Here is a 27,114-nt window from a genome sequence, read left to right on the forward strand (position 1 = left end):
CTATCAGTTTTAGAAATGCGATGAAAAAACATCTCAAAAAATCTTATTCCCAATGGTTAAAGGGTTTAAAGATTAATCAATATCAGCAAAATAGTGAACGTATATTGAAACAAATGGTGGAAAAATCAACCAGTGGGATTTGGACTTGTATGAATAGCATCTCTGTGAGACCGCAACTTGCGGCTATGAATAACTCTGTGCAAAAAGAAACTTGGCAAATCTATTTTGAAAACCTGTATCGATCACCATTCCAGAATTTAGAGAGTTGGTTTCAGTTACACATCACAGATTGTTCTTTTCCAATTAATTTATGACATCCTTAATTGTATTAAAACTTTGAGAAACTCCAGAGCCAGTGGGCCTGACGGTATTCATAATGGAATGCTAAAAGCACATCCCTAAGAATGGGCTTCTATTCTCATGCAAATCTACCAAAACATATTCTCTACCATGCAAATTCCATCTACATGGAAACAATCTGTAATAGTGCCCATTTTTAAAAAGGGGAACAGAACAGACCCTAAAGCTTATAGGCCGATAGCTCTTTTAGACTGTCCGGGCAAAATCTTTGGACGACTTATTCTCAAGAATTTCAATGCATGGCTAGATAGGCACACACTATGCGATCCTTTTCAAACAGGCTTTATTCCTGAAGTAGGAACTGGAATCAACATCATTACCCTGAACAGCATTATCTATAGATCTCAAGAGAAGCATGAACCACTCTATATTGCCTTCATTGATTCTCGCACGGTGTTTGACGCCGTGCCTAGAGAATTGTTGTATCTAAAGTTAATGAACAGAGGTTGCCCATGGCACATTCTCAAATGGATTATTGAATTCCATTCTAACACCTCCATCCAGATTAGGCTGGATAGCAAGGGTCTCCTGTCTGACCCAGTTATAACAGCTCGTGGGTTGAAACAGGGGTGCCTATTAGCTTCGGCTTTGTTTAATGTTTTCATCGCAGATATCCATGACAGATTTAGTCTACTTGTATCAGATTCACCAAAAATAAATGATACTGCCATTAAGCATTTACTATATGCAGATGACATGACCCTACTTTCTAAAACACCGAATGGGCTTTGTGTCTTACTTAAGACCCTGGGGTCCTATTGTGAGCAAAATTACATTTCCATAAATATTGCGAAAACCAAAGTGATCCAGTTTGGTACACCTAAACAAAAAAAAGTACCACCATTGGCCTTTACAATTGAAAGATCTAGAGTCAGTCCATTCTTATGTATATCTAGGAATCCTAATAACCCAACAGTTCAGCACCTTGGATCAAGATAATCATGTTAAAAAAAAGGCAATGATGACTCTGTCCCAAGCCAAATTGATCAAGGTTAAATTCTGCAAATTTTCGCTAAAACCAATCATAATATACTACAAGCAAAGATTTGTGCCAGTTGTCACATATGGCAGCGAAACTCTAAAAATAAAATCTTATGAATACTGGACCATCTTAGAGGGTAGCTTTTGGAAGCGACTTTTGAATTTACCTATGTCAACTCCTATGGTGTTGCTGAGACATGAGTTGGGCCTACTATCTTTGTACGCAATTTATAACTGGAAACTTGGTATATTATACAGGAAATGTTTAATAGCGAGTGCTCGGACCTATAAAGGGATGATGTATTCCATATCGATCTATTTGTTAAAATCAGATCATTATTTTCCAACATTATGGCGAAAGAAAACGCAGAAAGTCCTAACTCATCTAAATATCTCCGATGCTACCTTGATTGCAAATCCAAATTTGGTTAAAAAACAACTTTGGAAATTAGATTGGATAAGATCAAGAGAAGGGTGCCTTAAGTACAAATCTTTTGAAATAAATCCTTTCAGATTAAAGCGATATGGCATGAGTGAACCTTACCAGATTCTCTTTCCAAATGCGCGACAAAGAGATGACTTTCTGCGTTTTCAATTCAACATATGGCCCACCCACGAGGTTTTATGTAAAAGGAAAATGTTACCACCTGAGGCTGTGAATTGTCGATTTTGTTCCTCCGGTACAGAAACCCTACTTCATCTATGCACTGAATGCATTCATTTGTTACCTCGAAGAATTGTATATTTCAAACATTTATTTGAAGGGTCAATTATTGAATCAGCAGAATTGTGGAATTTATTATTTCACACAACCAGAAAATCAGTTAGATATGCTATGCTAAACTTCTTATATAGTTTAAAACTGTGTAAAACTAGCGGCCACCAGGGGGCGCACGGATGGAGACGTTCTCCGTGTGAGCTCCGCGCAAAGGTCCCAAAAAGTGGGTTGAGCCCCCACCACGAGACCCCCTCTGGCTAAAAGAGCGTCGGAACCTGGTGTCGGAACCACCCAGGCACCGTCTGTTTCCAACTCCGATCAAAATCGGACCTTGCATTCCGGAGAAATACTCTCCTGCGTCATACGGAAGGAGGACGCACAAGGCCTGGAAGCTTCCAGCACACGCTGCGCTGACACGGCCCCAGGAAACTGGCGACTTCGTGGACCCTCGACTCGGCTGAATCCTGCGAGAAGGTGCGTGCAACTTGAAAGACGCACAGGCCTCACCTGATCTGCGTAAGACACGGTCCCAGACTTTAGGCCGCGCCCGGTGCGCGGGTCCCCGCCAGGGCGACAGCGGAGGAAGGCCTTCTCTACGGGGATATACCGAACCCTCCCCCGAGCTCACAGTTCTTCTGGTGGAAAAAATGCACTCCGGGGATATCGGCGCTACGCGCTTCCCTTTCCTCCGGGCTGCAGTGGGCTGAGGGTTGGGCCCCTGGACTCCAGGGCGTGTGCCCTCCTCGGCCTCCGTTGTCGGCCACTGCTCCTGCTGGTCCCATCGAACTGTCACTTCGCCTGGCCGGGGATCTCCGGACACGGCCACGGGCCTCAACGACACGGAACCTATCTGGCCCGCAAGAGACACCACCACGTGCAGACGCTGTCCTGAGAGCACTCCATTGTGTGGTTGTGACCCCACTACCCAAGGACCCTATGGACAAACTGGCAAAATACAAGTTTACCCCATCGCAAGACGACCCCCGAGGCCCGGACGAGCAAATGATGGCCTCCCAAGGATCTGAGGCCGCAGCAACTAAAGGGGACGTTGCTGACCTACTCAAAGAAATGAGAAGCATGAGAGCAGACATAGGGAGTCGGATTGACAAGATTACGCAAAGGATGGATAAAATGGATGACAGAGTGGAACAGCTCGAACACAATCAAACCTCCTTAAATACGCTGGAAACGCAGATGGACCTTCGTATTGCAGAGTTAGAGCATAGGGAAGAGGAAATAAAGCTGAAGGTGGACGATCTTGAAAATAGAGAACGTCGTAACAACATACGTGTGCATGGCATTCCCGAAAAAGAAGGGGAGACTGATCTTGATTTGAAGCAATCCATCCACAACATCCTGAAACTCCTCTTTAAGGACGATCTGATAGACGAACCCAAAATCGACCGCGTCCACAGGGCAGGAGGCAGGGCAGGAGGTCCGCGTTCGGTCCTAGTCAGATTTCACAACTACGCTGACAGGGCCCGCATCTTGGAAAAAGCTAGAAATGCCCCACCACTCACCATGGGTGACGCGACTGTCTCTCTTTACCAGGATTTATCATCCCTCACGCTTGCTCTGAGAAGAAAATGTATCCCAATTACGAGGATGCTGAAAGACAAGGGAAGCAGATATCGATGGGGGTACCCGTTCTCTCTCACCTTCGAGTGGCAAGGCTCGACGATAAAGCTCGCATCGGAGAAGGAAATTGCAGACTGCACAGCTGATCTCCTGGGCGATCACGCAGGGGAGCCCTCCCAGGGGGATCCAAATATAAAGGAAGCTGAATGGCGCATCAAGGGCCCCCGTCTGAGACGTATCCAGGGCTCCAGGAAATTTCGGAGGATGAATGACTCGCGTGACATGGAGCACTAACTTGGACAGGGGTTGTGTGTGCTCAATTACTGGGGAAAAATGGCTTCCTCAGATGGGCGCTTTACCCCGATCGCTTCATTTGGGGCCCCGCCCGATGGGCCGAGGGGTCGACTGAGGTGTTATTTGCTCATTGAGGATCATGGATGCACACGCCTTCCTCGAGGCGCTCCTTGACTGCAATATATCAACCTACGTATGGAGCACTCGATTCTGTTTGCACGGTGAACTTGGTGATGGATATGAGGTAATATCCATGCAGTATAGACATTCTGGGAGGAGTCGATAGTATTGTTTCGAAGCTGCGGTTTACTCGGGTTTTTGTGTGATTTGTCTGTTGGGGGCTCACTGTTATGTTTGCTTGTAATGGGACGGGACTGCTTGTTCTTGCGGTCCCCGCTGATGGTCCGAATTCGACTGGGTGAGGTCAACCCAGGCGGGTCGGGCGCCGATCATAAAGGGGATGGGGGAGGGTGGGGAGGGTGGGGCGGATGGGCAACTTTTAATCGACCACAACTCAGATTTGAAGGGAGAAATAGCACAATATCCACGTACGCGAGGGCTTTACACACGGAATTGGCGCTGTCGCAGGCACACTCGAGGTGCATACACACGTATATGACCTAAAATGACACACACACTTTTCACAGATACCATACGTATCTGCACGCTTAATGTTAAGGGGCTGAACTCCCCCACCAAAAGATCTATGGTGGCCAGGGAATTTAAGAGATCGAAGATCGACATTCTCTTTCTTCAGGAAACGAGATATCGGAAGGGTGAGGAGAGAATGATTCCATCACGGGAGGTTGGGCCCACCTTCTGGAGCTCGGGCGCTTTGAAGAAAGCGGGGGTGGGAATCATAATCCGCAAGAGCCTGCGGAGCACTATTATGGAGACATGGACAGATCAGGAGGGGAGGGCTCTCATAGTCATTGCTAACATAAGGGGCACGATAGTCACCCTCGCCACACTCTACGCACCTAACCAGGGGCAGAACAGATTTCTGCATAGAATCAGTGAAAAGGTCTTTGGAATGGCCAAAGGACACACGGTCCTCGGCGGGGATTTTAATACGTGGATGGACAGCTCCTTAGATAGACAATCCAAAGCAGACGCAGCAGACCCACCCGGTATATCAAACGAGGCGAGCATCAAGCTGACCCTTGACCTCTTTGGCCTCACTGACTCCTGGCGTCACTTACACCCGTTGGAGAGAGGCTTCACCTTCCATTCCCTCCCCCATGACACGCTTACGCGCATTGATTACATTTTTCTCTCAGAACATCTCATCTGTATAATGCAGGCAGCTAGTATACATACCTCCGCCTGGACGGATCATGATATGGTGACGGTGGACATACCCTGGCACGATCTAGCCCCACGAAACTCCAAATGGAGATGCAACGATTCTCTATGGGCCGATTTGGTCTTCAGAGAAAACCTGGAAAATGAAATAAAACAGTTTTTCCTTATAAATGATACAGGGGAGGTGGGGAAGTTACACGTCTGGGAGGCCGCCAAAGCGACGCTGAGGGGAATATTAATAAAAGAGGGAGCCGATAAAAAACGTGAACGTGCCCTGGTGGAGACGGATATAAGGGAAAGGCTTGGGAGGGCCCAGGCCATGGCACAGTCATCCCCATCTGAGAGGGCTGCACACATTGCCGAAGTCCGCCGTCTCAGGGAGGAGTTGAGAATACTCATCGCCGGTAAGACGGCACAGACCCTACAGTATCTCAAGCAGAAGTTCTATGAGAAGGGTGACGGGGCCGACGCTCTCTTGGCGGGCCGCCTCCGCGCGCAAAAAGCGGAGAGATGGGTTGAAACGATCGAGAGACTTGATGGCACTCTCACAGACACGGTAGTCATGGCCCCTGAGGACATACAGGAAGCATTTGCTTATTTTTATGAAGACCTATATACATGTGACCCGCCCCCCCCCGTAGGAAGTATAGATGCATATCTGAAGGAATTGCAGATCCCCACACTATCACCCACTGAAGCGGATTCCTTAGACATGCCTGTTCTTGAAGAGGAAGTCATAGAGGCCATCAAGAGGTTGAAAACAGGCAAAGCCCCAGGGGACGATGGATTCACGCCTGGGTTCTATAAAACGTTCTCCCCCTTCATTGCTCCCTTTCTTACATCACTATTTAACCACATCTTTATCACAGGCCATGCACCTCCATCCTTTTCGCAAGCCCTCCTCGCGGTCATCCCAAAAGAGGGCCGTGACCCCAGACACTGTAGCTCTTACCGCCCCATCTCCTTGCTTAATATCGATGCGAAGATTTATGCCAGAGTGATTGCAGCCCGGTTAGAGACATTCCTCCCTAGGCTGATAAACTCCGACCAAGTTGGCTTTGTCCTTGGCAGACAGGGCGCGGATACAATGAGAAAAACGCTGCATCTAATCCACGAAGCAAAGGAGATGGAGGGAGACCCGTCTCTTCTGTCTTTGGATGCCGAGAAGGCCTTTGACCGGGTCTCTTGGGAATTCCTGGAGAGGGTATTGAGTTCATACGGGCTGGGACCACAGCTCTCCCGTGCCATTAAAGCACTTTATAGCTCCCCCGTGACGTCCGTGGCGGTGAACGGGGGATACTCTCGTTGGTTTCCCCTTGAGAGAGGCACAAGGCAAGGCTGCCCACTGTCGGCGATCCTATTTGTGTTGTCTCTGGAACCGTTGGCACAAAAACTGAGAAATGACGCCAGAGTTAAGGGTATCACGGTGGGCGACCGGGAATATAAATTGGGCCTATACGCAGATGATATTTTGCTACATGTGACCGACCCTTTAGACTCGATCCCGGCAGCATTTAGTATTATTGAGGAGTATGGAGCGCTGGCGGGACTGAAAATCAATACGGGCAAGTCTGTCGTCCTTCCAATAGACACCCGCAGAGACGCGGATGTCGAGCGCTTCGCCCCCTTGGGCGTTAAGGTCAGCCTCACTACGCTCCGATACCTGGGCATTAACGTCACCCGAGACCTTGGATCCCTGTATGAGGCCAACCTCCCCCCAATGTCCCTTGCTCTCCAGAAAGATGTCCAAAGGTGGTCCAAACTTACCATCTCGTGGCTAGGGCGTCTGAATGCTGTAAAAATGGTCCTGCTCCCTAAAATATTGTACTTATTTCAAATGCTCCCTGTTCAAATGCCCCCAGACTACTTTACAGACACAAGGAAATTGATATTAACCTTTTTATGGCAAGGCCAAAAGCCAAGAATCCCGAGATCCCTCCTTCAACTTAGAAAGGATAACGCTGGGGTGGGCCTCCCAGATAGTGAGACATACTACAGAGCCACTCAGCTTAGGGTTCCTGTCCCACATTTCAGACAGCAGTCAGGACCCCAGTGGATAGCGCTTGATAATTACCACCTCCGTCCCTTTATCATGAGTGAATGGCTATGGGTGCCTGGACCACAACTACGTAACACTGTCAAATCCCATCCCATCATAGGCACGATATGGTCGATATGGAAACCAGGGAGGAAAATGGTGGGTGTCACAACGTGGCCCGCCCCACTGGGGCATCTCTGGTCACCAGGGATCCGCGACGCTATTCCGGAACCAGGGAGTTATGAAACATGGTACCAGGCGGGGCTAGAAAGGGCAGGACAACTGCGCCGCAATGACTCCTTTATTACCATTCAGGAGTTGCAGGAAGCCCTCGGCATAGGTAGCCTCTCGGTCTTCCTGTATCTTAGACTCAAGGGGGTAATGACCAGACCCATATGGAAGCAACAGTTGCAAAGAGACCTCACACCGTTTGAAAAGATCCTTGATTTATGCACTAGCTCCAAAGGTCTGATCAGTGCTATGTACCTCGCACTCATTGAAATCGATATTAAACCCTCCTTGACATTTAAGAGCAAATGGGAAGCTGATATGGGCAGGCAAATCTCCCCAAAACTATGGTTACAAATGTGCAGAAGGACGGCGAATTCTTCCCTTTCGTGCCAATATAAATTACATGCTACCAAATTACTATACAGATGGCAATACGACCCTGCCCGGCTGGCCAAGATGTACCAGGGAGTGAGCCCGAACTGTTGGAGGGGATGTGGGAGGCGGGCCGATTATTGGCATATGTGGTGGGGATGCGCAAAGGTCCAACTCTATTGGTCAGAAGTCCTTAGCTGGATCAGGGACCTTGACGGGGAGGAAAGAGAGATGCATCCACTGCTCGTTTTGTTTTCTTTAACTGAGGAAGGGGATAGAATAGTGGTGGCATGCAAAATGGTGCAGGGTCTATTGATGGCTGCTCGAGCATGTCTTACTATGACATGGAAGAGACCCACGCTCCCCAGCAAGAGTGAATGGCGAGCAGTCGCACTGAGCATTTACAGAATGGAGTGCCCGACTGCGGCATTGCATGGGGATCGTTCCACGGTAGAGAACGCCTGGTCGGAGTTTCGCTCCATATATGCGTTGTAAAGTGTGTCTGACACACGCTATGTCTAAAGCTATGAAGGCCTAACGCTTGGATTGACTCGAGTACGTGTCTGTTAAATCAATGCGCGACTTTTATGCCCACTGCCATGACTGAAATGACGGTTAATTGGTGTTGTTCAATGCTCTCTCTAAGTTCTGGTTTGATATCATGTGCGGGGGTGGGAACTAGGGGTGGGATATGTTTGGATGCAATGGTTTGGGGTTTTTTTTTTTTTTTTCTTCTCTTCTTTTCTCTCAGGTATGCGATATAACTGATTGTTATACTACTTACATGCTCGCTTTTTTTTGTAACCAAGAGATGTAAACTGCATTTATGCGACTGCCGAACTTTTCAAAATCAATAAAAGTGAAATTTAAAAAAAAAAAACTGTGTAAAACTGAGACGAAGGGGAAAAAAAGAGAAAGCTAACTTCACCTGACTCCACAAAATGCAAGAATGAAACTGTCTGTCTTTCTCATCAATGACACTAAAGTATGTAGAATCAATGAATAACCCGATCATGGACTTTCTTATTTTAGGTAAATTTTTATGATATTAATTGCTCATGAATATTGAATAATTGTATTCTGTTATTATAGAAATTGTATGAATTATGAAATCTTGTATGAATTACCGTTGAAAAATTCAAGTATTTATACTTGAATAAAACATCAAATAAAATAAAAAAAAGAAAGAAAAAAAAGAAAGGAGAATCTTATGGGCAGATTTCCCTTCCAAAGATGATACCAGCACAATTTTTTTATTGAAGCCAGTGCTTCTACCCACTTCAAGCAATCAGGATATTCATATAGCACACTATCTCCAAAGGCATCATGGCGCATCGATCTATCCACAAGGATGAGGCCTTTTTCAAAAAGATGGGGTTTTAGGTCATGCCTAAAAAGATCAAAAATCAATGGTCTGCCATAGGGCCAATGGTAGAGAATTCGCGTTTCGGACCAGCGACAGAGAAAGCCTGTCCTCCCAGCCACTCTTTATCATGTCTGTAATTGCTTGTGGTTTTATGCAGAAGAGATGTTGCCTAGCAGTTCAGGATGCGATGATTCCCAATATTCTTTCCTCTTCTGTAATGGCATGTAGTGTTTAAACAATGCTCTGGAGGATTGCCCAGAGCAATGCCATTGGTTAATCCAGTCTAAAATGTACAGCCATCACTATTTTTGATTTTTGTTTTGCTTTCCCCGCTTTCCCCCGATACTGAGAGATTGGGGAACAAGTGTGTGTGTGTGTGTGTGTGCGCTAACTGTACTACTGAGTTGTATTTGAATTTGGGTTTGCAGCACTGTTCAGTAAGCAGAATATTCATCTTTTTGTTGCTTTCAGGTGGCACTGGGCTTCTTGCAAGTTTTGATTGTTTTCCTGCTTCTTTGCTTGCTCCATTTTTTATTCCTGTATTTATTTCGGGCTCTTCCTGGCTTGGTGTACACGTAGGTACGCATAGGTCTCCTTTTTGGTCTACATGGCTTATTTGTTAATATGCCTGCCTCTTGTGTCACTGAGCAAAGACACACAGTGGGACTTCAGTGCACTGCCTTTCCTGTGTGGTACTTGGGTATAGTATAGGTTGCGCGTGATTTCAGTGAGATTATTTTCTACATGTGTATGAAAGGAAACCACGCCTGAGAACCTGTTTAAGGTAAGTAATATTTTCTTCACTTGCTTTTGGGCAGTGTTTGATAATAAATGAGGGCATTCTGTAGGCGATCTATCGTGCTCTGTTTCTTTTGGTAATTCTTGCATTGGTTGTACAAACCCAATTTGGTTCAAGTGCTATTTAGAATTTAGATAACTTTGTGCCTTTTTTGTTGTTGCCATCGTTAAGTCAATCTTTGTTTTGATTTTAGGAATGCATGGTAAATAAGTTTAAGAAAACATCTTTGCGAAAGGCACAGAGTAATGTAGCCACTAACACATTACAGAAGAATATGATGGAAGGCAAGTCATTTTTACCTCTGTACGAATGGGATTTGTGAATTGAACGTAACTTTCACATTACTTTGTGTAGTTGTAAATGAAAGACATTGGTGCCAGCATAAGTGTGGAGTGCAAAGTGGCACTGAAGTCCTCGTAATTGTACTCCTCCTTGTAGAGGAATCTTAAGGGTAGATTTTTAAACCTTTACATTAAAAGCTAGCAATTTAGTAGTTGTGCTATATAATGTGGACTGAAATTGCAGAAAATACACACGATTTTCTTCCTATCAGAAAATCAATAATATTGCACTTACATCTGTTTGTTCCTTAACAAAAGTGCCATCAATCTACAATACGAATTGATGGGGGAGCATGTCTGGAGCTTCCCTTCGATCCCTGTGTAGAGTCCAAGTGTGCGGCTGATGGAGGTAAAAAGGAGTTGCATTGGCTTTCTTATTGGCTGCAGATGTCCAGTCCAAGCAAATAAAAGGGGCAGTGTGGCAGACCAAAATAAATGGTAACCGTTTAGTTCCTTTAAAAAAATGTGTTTTAACCATTTATCCTTTTTCAGGTAGGTAGAGATGAATGTAATATACGAAGGAAATTGTATTCAGTCATGTTTGTAGAGGGCAATGTTAGCCTCCCAGTTACCAGGGGTTAGGGTGAACTGCGCAGTCGTGCCGGTTTAGGGTCCCTGCCAAGGAGGTTTTCCTTAAGCACTGTGGTCATCATTCCTTGGGTACCAAAAATGCCAGAGTAGCAAAGCGTCGCTCTCGGAAGGTGAAAGGGGTGGTTAACTGGTACAGTACACACTTTTCACAAATTACCAAGGAGAGATTGTGCACACTATTTTTCTAAAAATGGATTTGATATGAAACGGATATACAAATAATATAAACTAAAATACATCAATGGAGAAGGTAGTATGACGTTTTCAAGAGTTGTCAAAAGTTCAATAAGGAGTTTGCTCTCTAAAGGGGAGGAACAGGCAAGTAAAATGCTTTCCCTAGCAAAGGGCATCCAGTTTTATTTTAATGCGAGGTTGTGTAGAAGTTAGTTGAAGGGGAAAGGAGAGGTGGTTTGACCACAGCCCTTGTGTGAGGGCTGAGCAACCGTTAACACCTTAAGGTAGGGCAGTGCCCCCAACCCAATAAGAGATGCTAAACGTCTCTATAGTTAGCAGAGAAGTCTGGCTTAACCCTGGGGAGGTGGAAAGGGAGGGGGTGGGAATAGAAGGCTGATAGCGGTGCAGTTGGTTGCATAGGCTGACCTTTATTGGCTGGTACGAGTATTGCACCGGTTAGCTGCAGGTTTTTCAAGCCCTTTTAAACTTAACATAACTTTGTTTGTTTAGTATACATGCCCAAATGCTCCAAAGCTGTCATGACTATGCTGCATTGATGATCCCTAATAAGGGTGAAGCCAGGTATGTAGTTGTCTGGCTGCCTTGAGAAATTTCTGTCTGGGTTGATAAAGCAATGCATAAAGTAGCACTGCCCTGTAAGACGAACATTTCATGGAGGCTTGCATGTGGGCTAATTTGCATACCCACAGTGCCTTGCTAATGTGGCTCTGAACTGGAGATGAACTTCCAGTAATGGCTGGTAGGTGGCATTTCTCACTATATATATTTGCTAAGAGTTGTGTATTGCAGGTCTGTGGGCAGTGTCTCTTGAGAAAGAGGTGTGGGGGGATGACTGATGGTTTCTGGTGGAGGGTGAGGAGACCGAGGCCCTTGAGTTGTGTTGGTGTATGAAGGCTGGGATGATTGAAGAGGTCTGGCTGTTGGACGGTAATGTGGCTACAAGGGTGTTAGGACTAATTTGTTTGGTATACTCTGGCCTGGTGGACAGATTTCTCCAGCATTGGATCTTTCATGGATTCAGATAATTGAATATTCCCCGTCAGACTGGGAATCCTTGGTGATAAAAAAAAATGAATTAATAAAATGTTTTAATCTACATACATTGACTCCATAGAAGTGCATGTACATGGCCCATAGAGGCCTATGTGCCATTCTATTGTGTAGTCCCTCCACCTCACTTTGGTCCTTTATGGCCCCAACCAATGAGGTGGCAGGGCTTAAGCTCTGCCCCAGGCAGCCATCTTCAGATTTTTCACTGCAGTCTAACAGACACAGGGAATCCTCCAGCTCTCTGAGCTGTTTAAATTTGTTCCTCTTTTTGTGTAGAATATATTCATTGAATATATTCTACTTCATTCCCTTGGCTAGGGGCTATCTCCTCTGAATTTTTGGGTTACAAAAATATTTTTTCTAACCCCAAATTCAACGAGTGAACTTTCTCTTCATCATGGCTGAACTTCAGGCTACCAAGAATCCTTCCTTGTTCAGGGACTGCACGAGGTGCTGGTTTACATGAAGGATCCGCATGAGCACTGCATCTACTGCCTATATCCTCTTGACATTTCAAAATGTGACATTTACAAGTCTTTTTCCACCAAAACCTGCAAGACCGGCATAGGAGACTTCTACATCTGGAAACCAAAGGTCAGTCTTCTGACAAGCAACAGCTCCTGTACATTCCAGCAAACCATCTGAGAGACAAACGTCAAAGAGAAGGGCCTCTTCAGTGGAAAGGAGTTCCTCTCCCACTAAGAAGAGTAAGAGGAAGCTGGAAATCATCTCTTTCTTACCTCCCGTGGACTCGAACTCACAAAATGCGACATCCTACAGCAAAAACCCCCTCCAAAGGTAAGGAGGTGTTTTCAAAAAACCGGGCGGGGCAGTCGTCCACGGAGAGGCTGTCCACGAGCGGCATCAAGGAGAGCGGTCCATCGACGACCAGGCCGTCGACGAAAACCTCATCGACAACGACTCTTCAAACCTCTCCGTTGACGGAAAGATCCTTGTCGAAATCGTCATCCACGAAACAGTAGTCGACGAAGGAAGCTCATCACTTGTCCATGAAGCTCTCATCCACAAAGCTCTCATCGACGGAGGACCACTGTCAACCGTATTCAAAGTCTTCGTCCAAGAACCCATCGTCGACGAAAGTACCGTAGACGACACTGCAAACTTATTCGTCTGCGGAGGAAATAGGGCCCAAAACGGCCCTCGCGGACACCACTGATATGCCATCCAATGAAAACAGTCTTCCTATACCAACAGGAACAAGTCCTCCCTTTTCAGAAGCTCCTGAACCTTTGGGGGCATAATTATCTCCTTTAAGAGAGATGATAAAACTCTGTGACATCATTCTTCAAGCAGAGTTTTCGAACTCAGTTAGTTGGTGAACAACCTTGTCTCACACCAAAAGAACACAGTTCTCCCTGGCAGCCGACTACGGAGGTTAACACCGATCCTTATGACCCTTATCTCATCTTATCCATGCAGAGGATCATTGAGGAATTCAACAGACGGCAGAAAGAAAAGAATAGGTCATCTGTGCCGATGGAAGAATAGGTCCTCTGTACCGAGGGAACCCAGATCCCCAAAGAGGGACATCTCACCTCGACAAAGTACGCCAAGACATTCGCCTTCCAGGAATAGGCTGCATAAAAGAACATGATCACCTGAGCCTCCACACAGATCCAGAAGCAGGACACTCGGTGCTTCACCGACAAGGGTCACATCTCCGACACCATCTGTCATATATGCTAGGGAACAGGCAGGAGCAAGATGGGTTAGAGCCTGGCAGACTAAACACGCCTTGCAGGCATCCAACATCCATTTACCACACTCTTGCACTCGGATGCATTGCACAGTTAGCCCGGCCCTCTTTAGGGACTCTGAGTGGCCCAGGCACACTTCCAGCACACTCAATATGGCCCCAGAGAAACTTCCTGTGAATACCAGGGCACGTTCCAGCCTCTGAGCGTGGTCGGCTACATAAGCCACGCCCAAAGGCAGACCCCTTCTTCGTGGTGCAACTGTGGCTTCGATTCAACACCCTTACTGCGATCTCCGACTTGTTCCTTCCTCGGCTTCGCCCGCGCGCACGCCCTGGATCTCAGCATCTGGAAGAGAAAGACAACATCAGTACCTGTCAGCGCCTTCGCAGCAATCTGCCTTCTTGAGCGAGCGAGCGTGCGCGCAGTCAGCAGCATCAATTACCCGAATCCTGGAAAACCCTAAGGTAGCGTTCAGACGTCTTACACGCGCTTCCTTTGTTGGACCCCTCGGAGAACCACCGCGAATCACCTGTGAAGAAAGAACAGGATTAGAACTAGCAATCATCTTGACTACCGCGCGCAGAACTCGCCGCATAGCAAGGTCTCTCTGAGACGCACTTAATACCCGAACCAGTGATGCAACTGGAACAAGAACTTACCTGCACTCTGAAACTAGAACTCACCTGCAAACATAACTCGAGCCAGTGACTCAACTGGACCCAGAACTTACCTGGAACTAGAACTTGCCTGCAATATAACCCGAACCAGTAAAGTAACTGGAACTAGAATTTAGCTGCAATCCGGAACTAGAACATCAGCAAGCACCCCTAGCAAAGTTCCAAGGGTCTCAGAGATACAGCGCCCCGCCTAGTTCATCACAGTGGTAGCCAGAAAAATGTTAGCCAATCCATCACCTCTGTCAGCTCCTCCAGACAAGGACGGTCGTAAATTAGAGGCCCTGGGCAGGAAGGTATCGGCATCAGCATCCCTCAATATTAGAGCAGGCAATGCGTTGGCCATGATAGCGAGGTTTGACCGCGAACTATGGCTTTGCATGTCCAAGTTGGCGAAGCAGCTGCCTTTGGAGCTTCAAGAAGCAGCCAGGTCAATTATAGCAGACAGAGAGGTGACGTCAGACCACATGAATGAGGCCGCGGGAGATGTGGCTGAGTCAGGCTTCAGACAGATGGCACATGGCACCGTTCTGAGGAGACGGGCCTGGATGAAGGCACGAATTTTAGACCTGAAGTCCAAGCGCAAATACTGGACATGCCCTTTGATGGGCAGGAGTTGTTCGGTAAGAAGATTGATGACCACCTGAAAACAATCAAGCCGGACACAGCCCGGTCCATCAGTTCTTTAAAGGATAAGGATAAAGACTATAGGTCTTTTCGAGGCTCATCCTCGAAGTACAGAGGATATAACCGTTCTACCTATGGTCAAAAGGAGCAAGGAAGCACATTCCGGGACAACAAATATCAATCCTCCAAAAAGTATTCCCAGGGGGGTAGGTGTGGTTCCTGCCAAGGGACGACTCAGAGCAAACAAAATTGACAGTTTCGGTCTTTCCCCTCAACGTCACACCCCGGTGGTGGGGGGGGGGGGGGAGTCAGTTCTTCCAATGCTGGCATTCAATAATATCGTACAAGTGGGTGTTGCAGGTGGTCCGTGAGGGTCACTGTGATGCTGGAAATGCATCAGAGGGACAGGGCCTCCATATCCTTGTCCTTTACTGCCTTTTATTGTGTGTGCTGTTGTGTTTTCCGCGCAGGAGTTCATGTGGGACCCCTGACGGTGCAGCTCTCCCCTTTAGTTTTGGTGAACAGACCCATGGGATACCCTTATGGCACCCATGGGTGGGGGTACATCCCTGTGCCCCCAGTGCATGTTTTTGGGCACCTGTGTGTGACCCACAGAGCAGGGTACGGGCTGGTGGCAGCTCCGTGCTGACTTGACTGGTGCCCAGAGCATCCTCCATTTTGGGATGCCCAGGCCCTGTCATTGGAATCGGTAGATTCCTGATGGAGACAAGATGGCCCCCGTGGCCTCTTGCCTTCCATCGTCTGTTATCTTGCTCTTCCTGAAGTCCCGGGAAGCCCTGATTCTCTCCCTTCCCCCTGACTGGCTGTTGGGTGGAAGTTCCATATATGGTAGTGTGGGGAAGTGCCGACCAGACTGGCTGGAGCCTTCCTAACGACTGTATGTTGTGGGTACGCCCTGTGGGTGGGACCTGGGTGAATGGAGTGTGTGACGAATATGCATTTTGTGTTGTGGATGTCTAGTTTCTGGTGTTTGATACAATGACTAAGACAGCCTTGCCCGAAACTGGTATGAATGCAGTGTGGAGTGTTGAATGGCTAGGTACTTGTCCCAATACACATAACTTGTTGCGAGTGTCTGGAGAGAAGTGAATGTCCTGAATGCACTATGCACCTGATTGGCTGCCTGCCTGCATGAATGCCCTTCTGACCGATTGGTTGCCTGAGTGAGACCCAGCAGAATGAATGGGAGATCAACTAGTATATCTGGGGTCCTCTCACTGCTAGTATTCGTGTTCAGAAGCTGAAGTCCACTACCGAGAGTAACTGGAGTAAAACTGAAGCTTGACCTTGAAGCCCTGCTGGAAGAGAAGAATTACTGTTGCTCTACTTCGTCAATCTGAAAGCTGCTGTGTCTCCAAGGACTGATCCAGATAGGACCTGGTAAGGCGCCCTCTTCCCGAGCTACCAGGGACCATCGTGAACCAGCTGATCTTTGCCAAAGCTCCCTGGTAGACAGACCTATGACATGCTGCCGACCGGAGACGGGGACTGCCACGGAATCCCAAAGAGGTGCCCAGACTGTTCGCCACAGTCGACGACCGGCATCGCCGACCGGAGCCTCTGTGCTCCCGTTGCCTCAGAACTTCATTTGATCCAAGGACGCGCTCGCCTGCACCGCCGCCCGCTGGAGAAGGCCAGGCCGTCGAGGCGACGAGGAGCATCCACCGGTGGGTTTCTCGCCACCCAAAGACCCCAGAGATGCCGACGACTCGACGCTCTTGCTGGGCCACAGTTCTTCAAACTCTTTGCAGTCCAGAACTATTGACATCGAGGTGCCCCGCATGCCTCTTCCTTGCAGGACATTTACGCTTTCCCATCGACAAGCACTGCTAGGAACGAAGCTGCCACTTCACTGCCGTAGTTCACCATGTTCATCGCCGGATGTTCGACCTGTGGCTCCTGCCTTAAAGGGAGTGCACTCAACAAGGGCCATTGATTCCCCGACGAACGCTACAGTGCCAGGTACTTTGGGGTTGCAGAACTATTGGAAAGTGTCTAGTGAACAATATATGGACTGGGCTTGTGATATATCTTTGCTCTAGGTGGGGGGGGATCTCCACACAGAATTGGGTCTCGGTAGCAGGGCCAGTATTCTGCCAGTTGTTCTAACCAACTGCTTTCCTCTTACATCTATTGTTGGTTTCCTTTACAAACTGATTCGTGTGACATCTAAACGTACAGTTGATGCACTTCTAATAGTAATAGTGGTACCACGTAGAACTGTATATATTTGCCATTGTAGATTTTCTGAGCACAGTGAATTATCGTGATAGTATACATAACCTCGAATATTAATTATATAAAGACTGTTTTAACTAATAATACCGTGTGCAGACATTCCTTAGTGGGTGCTTCGGGACGACACTGTACTAAAGAACCAGCCTGCATCACCTCCTGAGAAGCTAGGCCTTGATTGCTCGCCCACGTTTACCAATAATAGAGAATCTTGGCTGGGGTCCTCTGTGCCTCTCCTCTACTATATAGAGAACAGAAGTACAGACACCCCCCTCCGGTCTTTACAGTCACACCATAGAATTTATTGACCAACCTCCTTTCCTGGCTCCAACCACTCGCAACGTGCATATGTTGAAGCACGTCATGTCCGAAGTTCAAAGATTGCTGCAGAAAGCAGTGATAGAGCCAGTACCTTACCTTCAAAGGGGGATGGGTTTCTATTCGTGTTTCTTCCTGATAAAAAGAAACGGCCAATGGAGACCCATTTTGGATCTGAGAGCGCTCAACAAATACATCAAACGCATCAAATTCAATATGATATCCCTGCAAGGCTGCTACCGTGGCTAAACAAACACGACTTCTTAGCCACTCTAGACTTGGATGACGCAATCGATCCACCCTGCCCACAGACAGTTCCTCAGGTTCACTGTAGGAGACCTGCATTTCCAATTTCGGGTGCTCCCGTTCGTGCTAAAATCAGAACCGAGAGGGTTTACAAAATGTCTGGCGCCAACAGCAGCGATACTCAGGAGAACACGAACAGAGGTCTTTCCATATTTGGACGACTGGTTGATAAGGGCATGCTCCGCCAGAAGCGCTCGCTCGGCAGTGTCAAGGGCGATAAACCTTCTAAAAGGGTTAGGTTTTTTGATAAACGTCATGAAGTCCTGCCCTGTTCCCAGCAAGACAGTCCTCTTCCTGGGGGCCGAGTTCGATAACTCCATTCCCAGGGTAAGACCATCGGCAGAAAGAGTAGCAGCGATTCTCTGCTCGACCTCATGGTTCCTAGGAAGAGAGACAACTTTGGTATGCTTTTTCAAATCCTTCCTGGGCATGATTTCCTTATGTATATTGCTCATACCAAATTGCAGACTTCACATGAGACTGATTCAGGAGGGCCCTGGACCACCAATGGAAGCAAGCTCTCGGCTCTTGGGAGGATGTCATCCAGATACCAACGACAATACACAGTGCACCCCATTGGTGGAGCACTCTGCAGAACGTGTTACAAGGAATGCTGTTTCAAATGCCTACATCCACCCTGCTGTTGAGGACTGATGCGTCGCTATCGGGTTGGGGGGCCCACCTGGCGGACATCCAAACCAAGGGCACCTAGTGGACCCAGGAGACACAACTCCACATCAACGTGCTGGAGCTCAGGGCCATTCGTTGAGCGTTGAAAGCCTTCCTTCCTGTAGTAGCTGGTCAGGTGCTGACTGTCCAGACAGACAATACAACCTCCATGCACTACACAAACAAGGGGGCACGAGATCAGAGATCTTGTCACAAGAAGTGCAGCAGCTATGGGTATGGGCCTTGCACCACGGAGTCCAAATCAAGGCGGAACATCTCCCGGGAGTGGACAATGTCCTAGCGGACAAGTTGAGCAGGGAGTACACATCTCACGAGTGGGAGTTAGACAAAGGAGTCCAATGGATCTTCTCCGTATAGGGCCGTCCACAGATCGACCTTTTTGCCACCGGAGCCAACAAAAAGTGTCGAACATTCGCTTCAAGGTACCCAGAGCATCAATCGTTAGACGCTTTCTCAGTGGATTGGACAGGGAAATTCCTTTATGCCTTTCCTCCCATTCCCCTCGTAGCAAAGGTTCTATGCAGGCTGAAGGAGCAGAGTTGTTCAATGATCCTAATAGCGCCGGACTGGGCGCGGTAGGTCTGGTACTTGAGTATACAGAATCTATCCCGATGGCCCCCGATTCGCATCACGGCGCATCAATATTTATTGATGCAGCAGAACCACAAAATCCTCCACCACGACCCAGCGAGCCTGTCCCTCAAGGCGTGGTTCCTGAGCAGCGTAAGCTGATGAACCTGAATCTCCCGATGGACTGCTGGGATATAATCGGGGCCTCAAGAGCTCCTTCTACGCAGATCACCGAAGTCCGGAAGTGGACTCGTTTCTCTAACTGGTGCAAGACATCTGAGATCAATTTACTCACGGCATCAGTCGAACAACTATTACCTTACCTATTGCACTTGGCTAAAACAGGGCTTTCACTGTCCTCTATCAAAGTCCATCAATCGCCCATAGCAGCATACACGACCACTCCAGAGATGGTCATTACGCTCTCTGCCAGCTGTCAAAATCTTCCTAAAAGGATTGTTACGTACTTTTCCACCTACGCCCACACCAGTCCCAACATGGAGTCTGAACACCGTGTTGACAGCCCTCATGGAACACCCCTACAAACTTATTCACAAATTTGGTATCAAATTCTTATCTTGGAAAATGGCCTTCTTGATAGCTATCACATCGGCTAGGAGGATCAGTGAGTTGCAAGCCTTGTCTTCTGAACCTCCCTTTACTTTGTTCCATAAGGACCGAGTCATTTTGAGAACACATCCAAAATTCCCTCAAAAGGTCTTCTCAGAGATGACCCTCACAGAGCGCGTTGTCTTAACTTTTTTCCAGAATCGCACCTCGATATAGCTAGAGAACTAAAGAATTCTGCTCTTCAGACTGTTTATTGCTTTTTCTGGCTGCACTAAAGGCCAGCGTATCTCCAAACAATGCCTGGTGCGCTGTGTTTCGTCATGCATCACCCACTGCCATCAAGCAAAGGGCGCCCCCCCCTTCCCTCATCAAACCACCTTCAGCATACTCCACCAGAAAGATCCAATGCTGGAGAAGTCTTAGTTACTTTCCTGTAACTGTATTTCGAAGGGATTGTGTCCTCTGACGTATTCCTTATCTTTGATAATTCGTCTCCAGCTTGCTGGACTCGGAAAATGTTTCTCTGTAGAGGGCGCTGCGTGTCGACGTCCGCCGAGTCGATGTCCCTCGACAGCCACCGTATAGGCGCCGACGTCACCATGCCTATAAATAGCCACGCGCGGCGTCCGTTGCTCAGTTCCGTTTTTCCGTGCTTCGTGGGGCCTCGGAACATCGTTGCTCAGTTCAGTCAGATAAACCTTCTACTTCGAAGGGATTGTGTCCTCCGACGTATTCCTTATCTTAGATATCTCTTTCCAGCTTTGCTGGCCTCGGAAATGTTTTCTCTCTAGAGGGCGCTGCGCGTCGACATCTGCCGAGTCGATGTCCCTCGACAGCTGCCGTATCGACGTCAACGTCATCCTGCCTTTAAAGGCCACGCGCAGCGTCCGTTGCTCACTTCTGTTTTTCCGCGCTTACTCAGTGCTTCAGAATATCGTTGCTCAGTTTCGTAGATATATTATTCCATTTTCCTCGAGATATTCAATCCATACTCGATGGCTTCCTCGTCTGAACCGACGACCCCTCGGTCCGGCTTTAAAAAATGCCGAGACTGTGGAAAAAAGATGTCGCTAACGGACCCTCACAGGGTCTGTCTGTGGTGTTTGGGAGCTGAACACCATTGTTCGAAGTGTGAGGACTGTCTGTCCATGACAGCTAAAGCCCTGAAGGAGTGTAGGGGGAAGCTGGAAAAAGGTAAGACTTCTAAAGCTTCTTCTTCCTCGACAAAGTCGAGACATTCGTCTCCTCGTCACCATTCGCGCTCCAGGTCTCGAAGCGGGTCCCATCACTCTTCGAGATCGAAGCACTCGAAAAGGAGACGCCGAAGATCCCCTTCTTCGTCCTCCTCTTCCTCTGTTTCACCTAAGAGAATCCCTTGCCCTGCGAAGCATAGTTCCCGGGCTGAATGGGAAGAATTCCGAAAAAATATGATGAGCGTCTTGGAGAAAGCGGCCTCGACCCCCTCGAAGACTGCCTAGAGCGATGCTCTGGTCGAAAGACCCGAAGGTCCAAAACGCCGCGATTCGCAGCACCCGGCGAAGGAAGCTTCTCGAGCGCGTCACGAACCCTTGTGTAAAGCAAAGACCTCGAATCCTTCTTCGAAGGTTCCGTCGACTAAGGTTCCGTCGACGCCGAGGTCGGTGTCTTCGACGCCGTTGTCGAAGGGACCTTCGACACACGGGTCTGTCGACTCGACGCCATCCTCAACACCGGCGTCGACGCCAAGGAAAGTAATGGTTGCGGCGCACCCAGTGGCTATTCCCAGGTCGTCGATGTTGTCGAGATTGTCGATATCTCGAGCAGAATTCCGATTCTATCGAAGACCTCGAGGCCTCCACCTTTGTTTTCGACGCCACTTTCGAAGCCTTCGACGTCGGCGTTGACGACATCGACGTTTTCGAGGCCGATTACGACAAGTTTGGCACCCTCTGCCTTGGAGATGGGTTTTACACCCTTTGTGAGCTCAGACCAATTGAGAACAATGTCTTCAATTATGGAAGAGGGAGAACTGTCTGATCAAGAAGAGCCATTTGAGTTGCAGGGATCTGCAACCCCAGTTCAAGAGGAGTTATCCTCAGAACAACGCAGATTAAAGGAACTCCATGATTCCTTACATGAGGCAAGTGGTTTAGACACTTCCCCAGAGGTGGAGTTCGCTAGGCCAGACCCAGGGGAGCATGCTGAAACCCCTTATAGAGCCTTAATGGCCAGGATTACAGAATTTATGGGGTGGTCAACACCTTCACCGGCTTTCCAACAGGATGACCTCACGGATGTTCTTGATAAAGGTCCACAGGAGGATCCTGTAGTACCTTTTCATAAAGCTCTTCAAAGAAAAATAATGACGAACTTGGAAACCCCAGATGTCGTCCCGGCAGTAAATAAAAAATTGTCTGTTAAATACAGGGTATCTTCTGCAGACCCGGAGTTTTTGTCCAAACACCCATCCCCAGAAAGTCTGGTGGTACAGGCAGCATCTTCTACTGACATCAAGATTGCTTACCCTACCGTCCCACAGGACAGGGACGATAAGAAATACGATGCTATGGCTAAGAAAGTCTTTTCGGCATGTAGCATGGCGTTAAAATCTATTAATGCTACTTGCACCCTTGCTAAATTTAGCCATACACTTTGGGAGTGTGCTTCTACAGCGGCTGACTGCATCCCGGAGGGAGAAGAAAGGGAGGCGTTCCTAAATATCATAAGGGACGGTAAAGACGCTATGTGCGAATCCCTCCAGACGGGCATTGACTCGGCTGACAGTATCAGCAGAGCAATGGCGGCAAGTACAACAACCAGGAGATTTGCTTGGTTGAGAAAGTGGTTTTGCCCCAGATGTGCAAGCCAGGCTCTTGAACATGCCATTTGATGGCTCTTCTTTGTTTGGGAAAAAGGCGGATGACAGTTTAGAAAAACTGCAAACATCAAAGGCAGCAGCAAAATCCCTAGGCGCTGCAATCAGTCAGACCCCTTTTCGTCCCACAGGAACCTCTGCGAGAGGCAAGTCTTTTCGCTTCTACTCCGCATTCGGAAGAGGTAGAGGCCGACCGGCTCAAAGGGGACAAAGAAGAACTACCCGAGGTGGACGGGGTAGATATTCAAAAGCCGCAGCAACAGCAGGTGCCTCTTTACCATCGGCATCTGCATCCGCTGCCCCTAAACCACTCTGAGGACTTCCCTCACAAGACACCTGTAGGAGGCAGGTTAACTCAACATCTGGTGGAATGGCAGGCTATCACGTCAGATGCTTGGGCATTGGAGACAGTTGCACAAGGTTACTGCCTGCCTCTCCTACGCATACCTCAGAGTCATCCACCGGGGATCAGCTCTCAAAAAGCTCCAGATCCGCTCCTCTTGCAGGAAATTTTAGACCTGCTAGAGAAAGGTGCCATAGAACCGGTACCTGTAGCGGAGAGGAACAAGGGCTGGTACTCCCCTTACTTTCTCATACCAAAGAAAGACGGAGGACTGAGACCCATCTTGGACTTGCGGGAATTGAACAAATTCCTCAGGAAAGACAAATTCAAGATGGTAACTCTCTCTCAGATCCTTCAGGCCCTTCAGTTCCAGGACTGGTTGGTATCTCTGGACCTTCAGGACACTTATTTCCATGTGCCAATCCATCTCAAACACAGGAAATACCTGAGGTTCGCAATTGGCAACTCTCATTATCAATTTCGAGTTCTGCCATTTGGGCTGACCTCCGCCCCGAGGGTCTTCACCAAGTTAATGTCGGTAGTGGCTGCAAGTCTAAGGAGGGAAGGGATTCACGTCTACCCCTACCTGGACGATTGGTTGATCAGAGCTGTATCTTCGGAACAAGCTCAGATCCAGCTAGAATATGTTTGCCACTCCCTTCACAGACTGGGCTTCTCCCTCAATTTAAAGAAGTCACAAATGATACCATCGCAGAGACTCCAGTTCATCGGAGCGATCCTGGACACTTCCCTGGGAAAAGCCTCGCCACCAGAGGTGAGGGCTCAAGATATTCTACAGATGGTCACCAAGTTTCAAAATGCCCAACGTCTCCCAGCCTTTGACTTTTTGAGGTTGCTAGGCCTCATGGCATCCTGCATTTTCCTAGTGCCAGAGGCTTGCCTGAGAATGAGCTCTCTCCAGTGGGCACTGAGAACTCGGTGGTCGCAATTCTCCGGCAGAATGACAGATCTCCTCCGGATTCCGGACAAGGTAGCCCGCAACCTTCAATGGTGGGCCTATCCAGAGAACATCTTGAAAGGAGAACTGTTTTGGCAACCATGGCCGGAGATAACAGTAGTCGGACGCTTCACTCACGGGGTGGGGAGCCCATGCCAACGATTTGACCATCAGCAGTCGTTGGTCTCCATTGGAGTCCAGACTACACATCAACCTATTGGAGCTGAGAGCGATCAGACTAGCGCTGAAAGCTTTCCTGCCATCAGTACAGGGGAGAAATGTCCTGATAATGACAGACAACATGGTGGCCATGCACTACCTCAACAAAAGGAGGCGGCGTAGGGTCACTGCCACTGTGCAGAGAGGCAATGCAGCTCTGGTTTTGGGCAATTCAGGAAGGAATCTCTATCGGCAGTCCACCTAGCTGGAGAGAAGAACTTGACAGCGGACGCTCTGAGCAGGCAGAGCACAGTCTCCCACGAGTGGGAGCTAGCTCAGGAAGTCCTTCAAGAGATCTTTGCCCTTTGGGGAACCCCTCGGGTGGATCTGTTCGCCACAAGCACCAAAAGGAAGTGCGATCTGTTCTGTTCAAGGGAATTTCCCCCGAGAGGAGCTCTAGGAGACGCGTTCGTAGTGGACTGGGAGTTTCCACTCCTTTACGCGTTTCCACCAGTCCCTATTATTCCTCAAATGATCAGGAGGTTGAGAAGATTCCGGAAAACCATGATCCTGATTGCCCCGGACTGGGCCAGGAGAACGTGGTACCCGGACCTTCTGGATATGTCCATCTGCTCTCCAATACGTCTTCCACTCAAAGAGAATCTTCTCTTGCAGAAGGGAGGTCAGGTTCTCCATCCAGACATCGGAACCCTCAACCTTCACGCTTGGGTTCTGAAAGGGTGAGGTACAAGGATTGGGACCTCCCTGATGTCATGGAGGTGTTGCTTTCGGCCAGAAGGCCAGCAACAAAGTCTCTATACCGCTGCCGTTGGAACAAATTTTGCAGCTTGTGTAGAGAAGGGAATATCGACCCTTTTTCATGTGGTACACCAACGGTGTTATCGTTTCTACTCTACTTGGCAAACTCGGGCCTTCAAGTTGGCACTGTAAAAGGCTATCTCGCAGCGCTTTCCATCTTCAAGCGCACTGCGGAGGAACCATCGTATTTCAAACTACCTCTAGTGATACAATATCTCAAGGGATTAACTAATGTTTATCCTCCAAAACCATTCCAAGTTCCCTTATGAGACTTAAATTTAGTCTTAAACTTCCTAATGGGCACTCCATTCGAACCACTTCACTCTTGTTCGCTGAGATTTCTCATGCTTAAAACTATCCTATTGGTAGCACTAACATCTGCTAGGAGGGTGAGCGAGCTACAAGCTCTCTCCTGTAAACCCCCACACACAATTTTCCACAAAGACAAAGTTGTCCTACAGGTGAAGCCTAATTTCCTCCCAAAGGTGGTTTCTGAATTTCATATTACTCAGAAAATTACCTTACCTTCGTTCTACCCTCCTCCCCATCCGGGGAAAGAGGAAGAAAGGCTACATAGGCTGGACCCAAGGCGAGCTCTAAGCTTTTACACCAGCAGAATGGCTAGGATCAGGCAAGCAGACCAACTGTTTGTAGGATACTCGGGTCACAAGTTGGGATTACCCATAACAAAACAAACCATTTCCAGGTGGATTATTTTGGCCATTCTGGAATGTTACAAACTGGCAGGGAAAGAGCCACCCCAAAATCTTAGGGCTCATTCAACCAGGGGTATCGCAGCCTCTTCGGCCCTCCAAAGAGGGGTACCGGTCAGAGACATATGTGCGGCTGCCACATGGTCGTCCGCACATACATTCACAAAATTTTACAACCTGGATTCCTCCACTAGTCAAGAGACCAGATTTGGCAAAGCCGTATTACATTCGGTCCATCCCTAAAGGGATACATGACATTCTTACTCCCACCTCCAATTACATGCCACTGCTATGGGAGTCTATCAAAGATAAGGAATACGTCGGAGGACACAATCCCTTCGAAGAACAAGTTACTTCTTACCTTGTAACGTTCTTTCGATGGGATGTTCCTCCGACCTATTCCTTATCGCCCCTCCCATCCATCCCCGCAGTAATACTTCCCTTGTGGTTGCAGCTTACGCTCCTTCAAGGTCAATAACCAATTCAGGCATGACTTATATTATGCTACAAAACGGAACTGAGCAACGGACGCCGCGCGTGGCTATTTATGGGCATGGTGACGTCGGCGCCGATACGGTGGCTGTCGAGGGACATCGACTCGGCGGACGTCGACGCGCAGCGCCCTCTACAGAGAAAACATTTCCGAGGCCAGCAAGCTGGAGACGAATTATCAAAGATAAGGAATACGTCGGAGGAACATCCCATCGAAAGAACGTTACAAGGTAAGAAGTAACTTGTTCTTCTCCAGCATTGGTATCTTTCATAGATTCACATGCGCCCACCGACTCCCCTGAGAGGCTGCTCCTACACTCAGCATCCATCATACTGTAGTTTCTATGGTTCAAAATCTGAAGAAGGCTGCCTGGGGCGGAGCTTAAGCCCTGCCACCTCATTGGTTGGGGTCATAAAGGACCAAAGTTAGGTGGAGGGACTACACAATAGAATGGCTCATAGGCCTCTGTGGGCCATGTACATGCACTTCTATGGAGTCAATGTATGTAGATTAAAAATATGTTATGATTTTTTTTTTTTAAATCACTGAGGATTCCCAGTCTGATGACGGGGAATATTCAAGTATGTGAATCTATGAAAGATACCAGTGCTGGAGAAATAGTTACAGGTAAGTAACTAAGACTTATAGAAGGCCAACCTATATTGTGACAGGGACAACTCAGGGGAGCTGTAGCCAAACTTGTTCAGGTAGCAGTGACAGGCGGTTTCGGCTAAGATCTTCTGAGGTGATAAAATTGTAAAGGGTCCACAATGAGGTCACACAATGGGAATCACAAATTATATTTGGACAGGATTTATAAAAATACA

At 48.0% G+C, this 27,114-nt stretch overlaps 1 protein-coding gene across 4 annotated transcripts in view; it reads left to right on the forward strand.

The window, feature by feature from the left end:
- LOC138541496 (DBIRD complex subunit ZNF326-like) overlaps positions 1-27,114 on the forward strand; it is a 1,377,506-nt gene that overhangs the window by 453,474 nt on the left and 896,918 nt on the right. For all 4 annotated transcript variants that reach the window (XM_069641765.1, XM_069641762.1, XM_069641763.1 and 1 more), the window contains one exon: positions 10,236-10,326. In XM_069641765.1, coding sequence (XP_069497866.1) covers positions 10,236-10,326 — 91 coding nt within the window. The remainder of the gene's footprint in view (positions 1-10,235; positions 10,327-27,114) is intronic.

Source organism: Ambystoma mexicanum, chromosome 1q, assembly GCF_040938575.1.
Source record: "Ambystoma mexicanum isolate Mex_15411 chromosome 1q, UKY_AmexF1_1, whole genome shotgun sequence".
NCBI classification, from domain to species: domain Eukaryota; kingdom Metazoa; phylum Chordata; class Amphibia; order Caudata; family Ambystomatidae; genus Ambystoma; species Ambystoma mexicanum.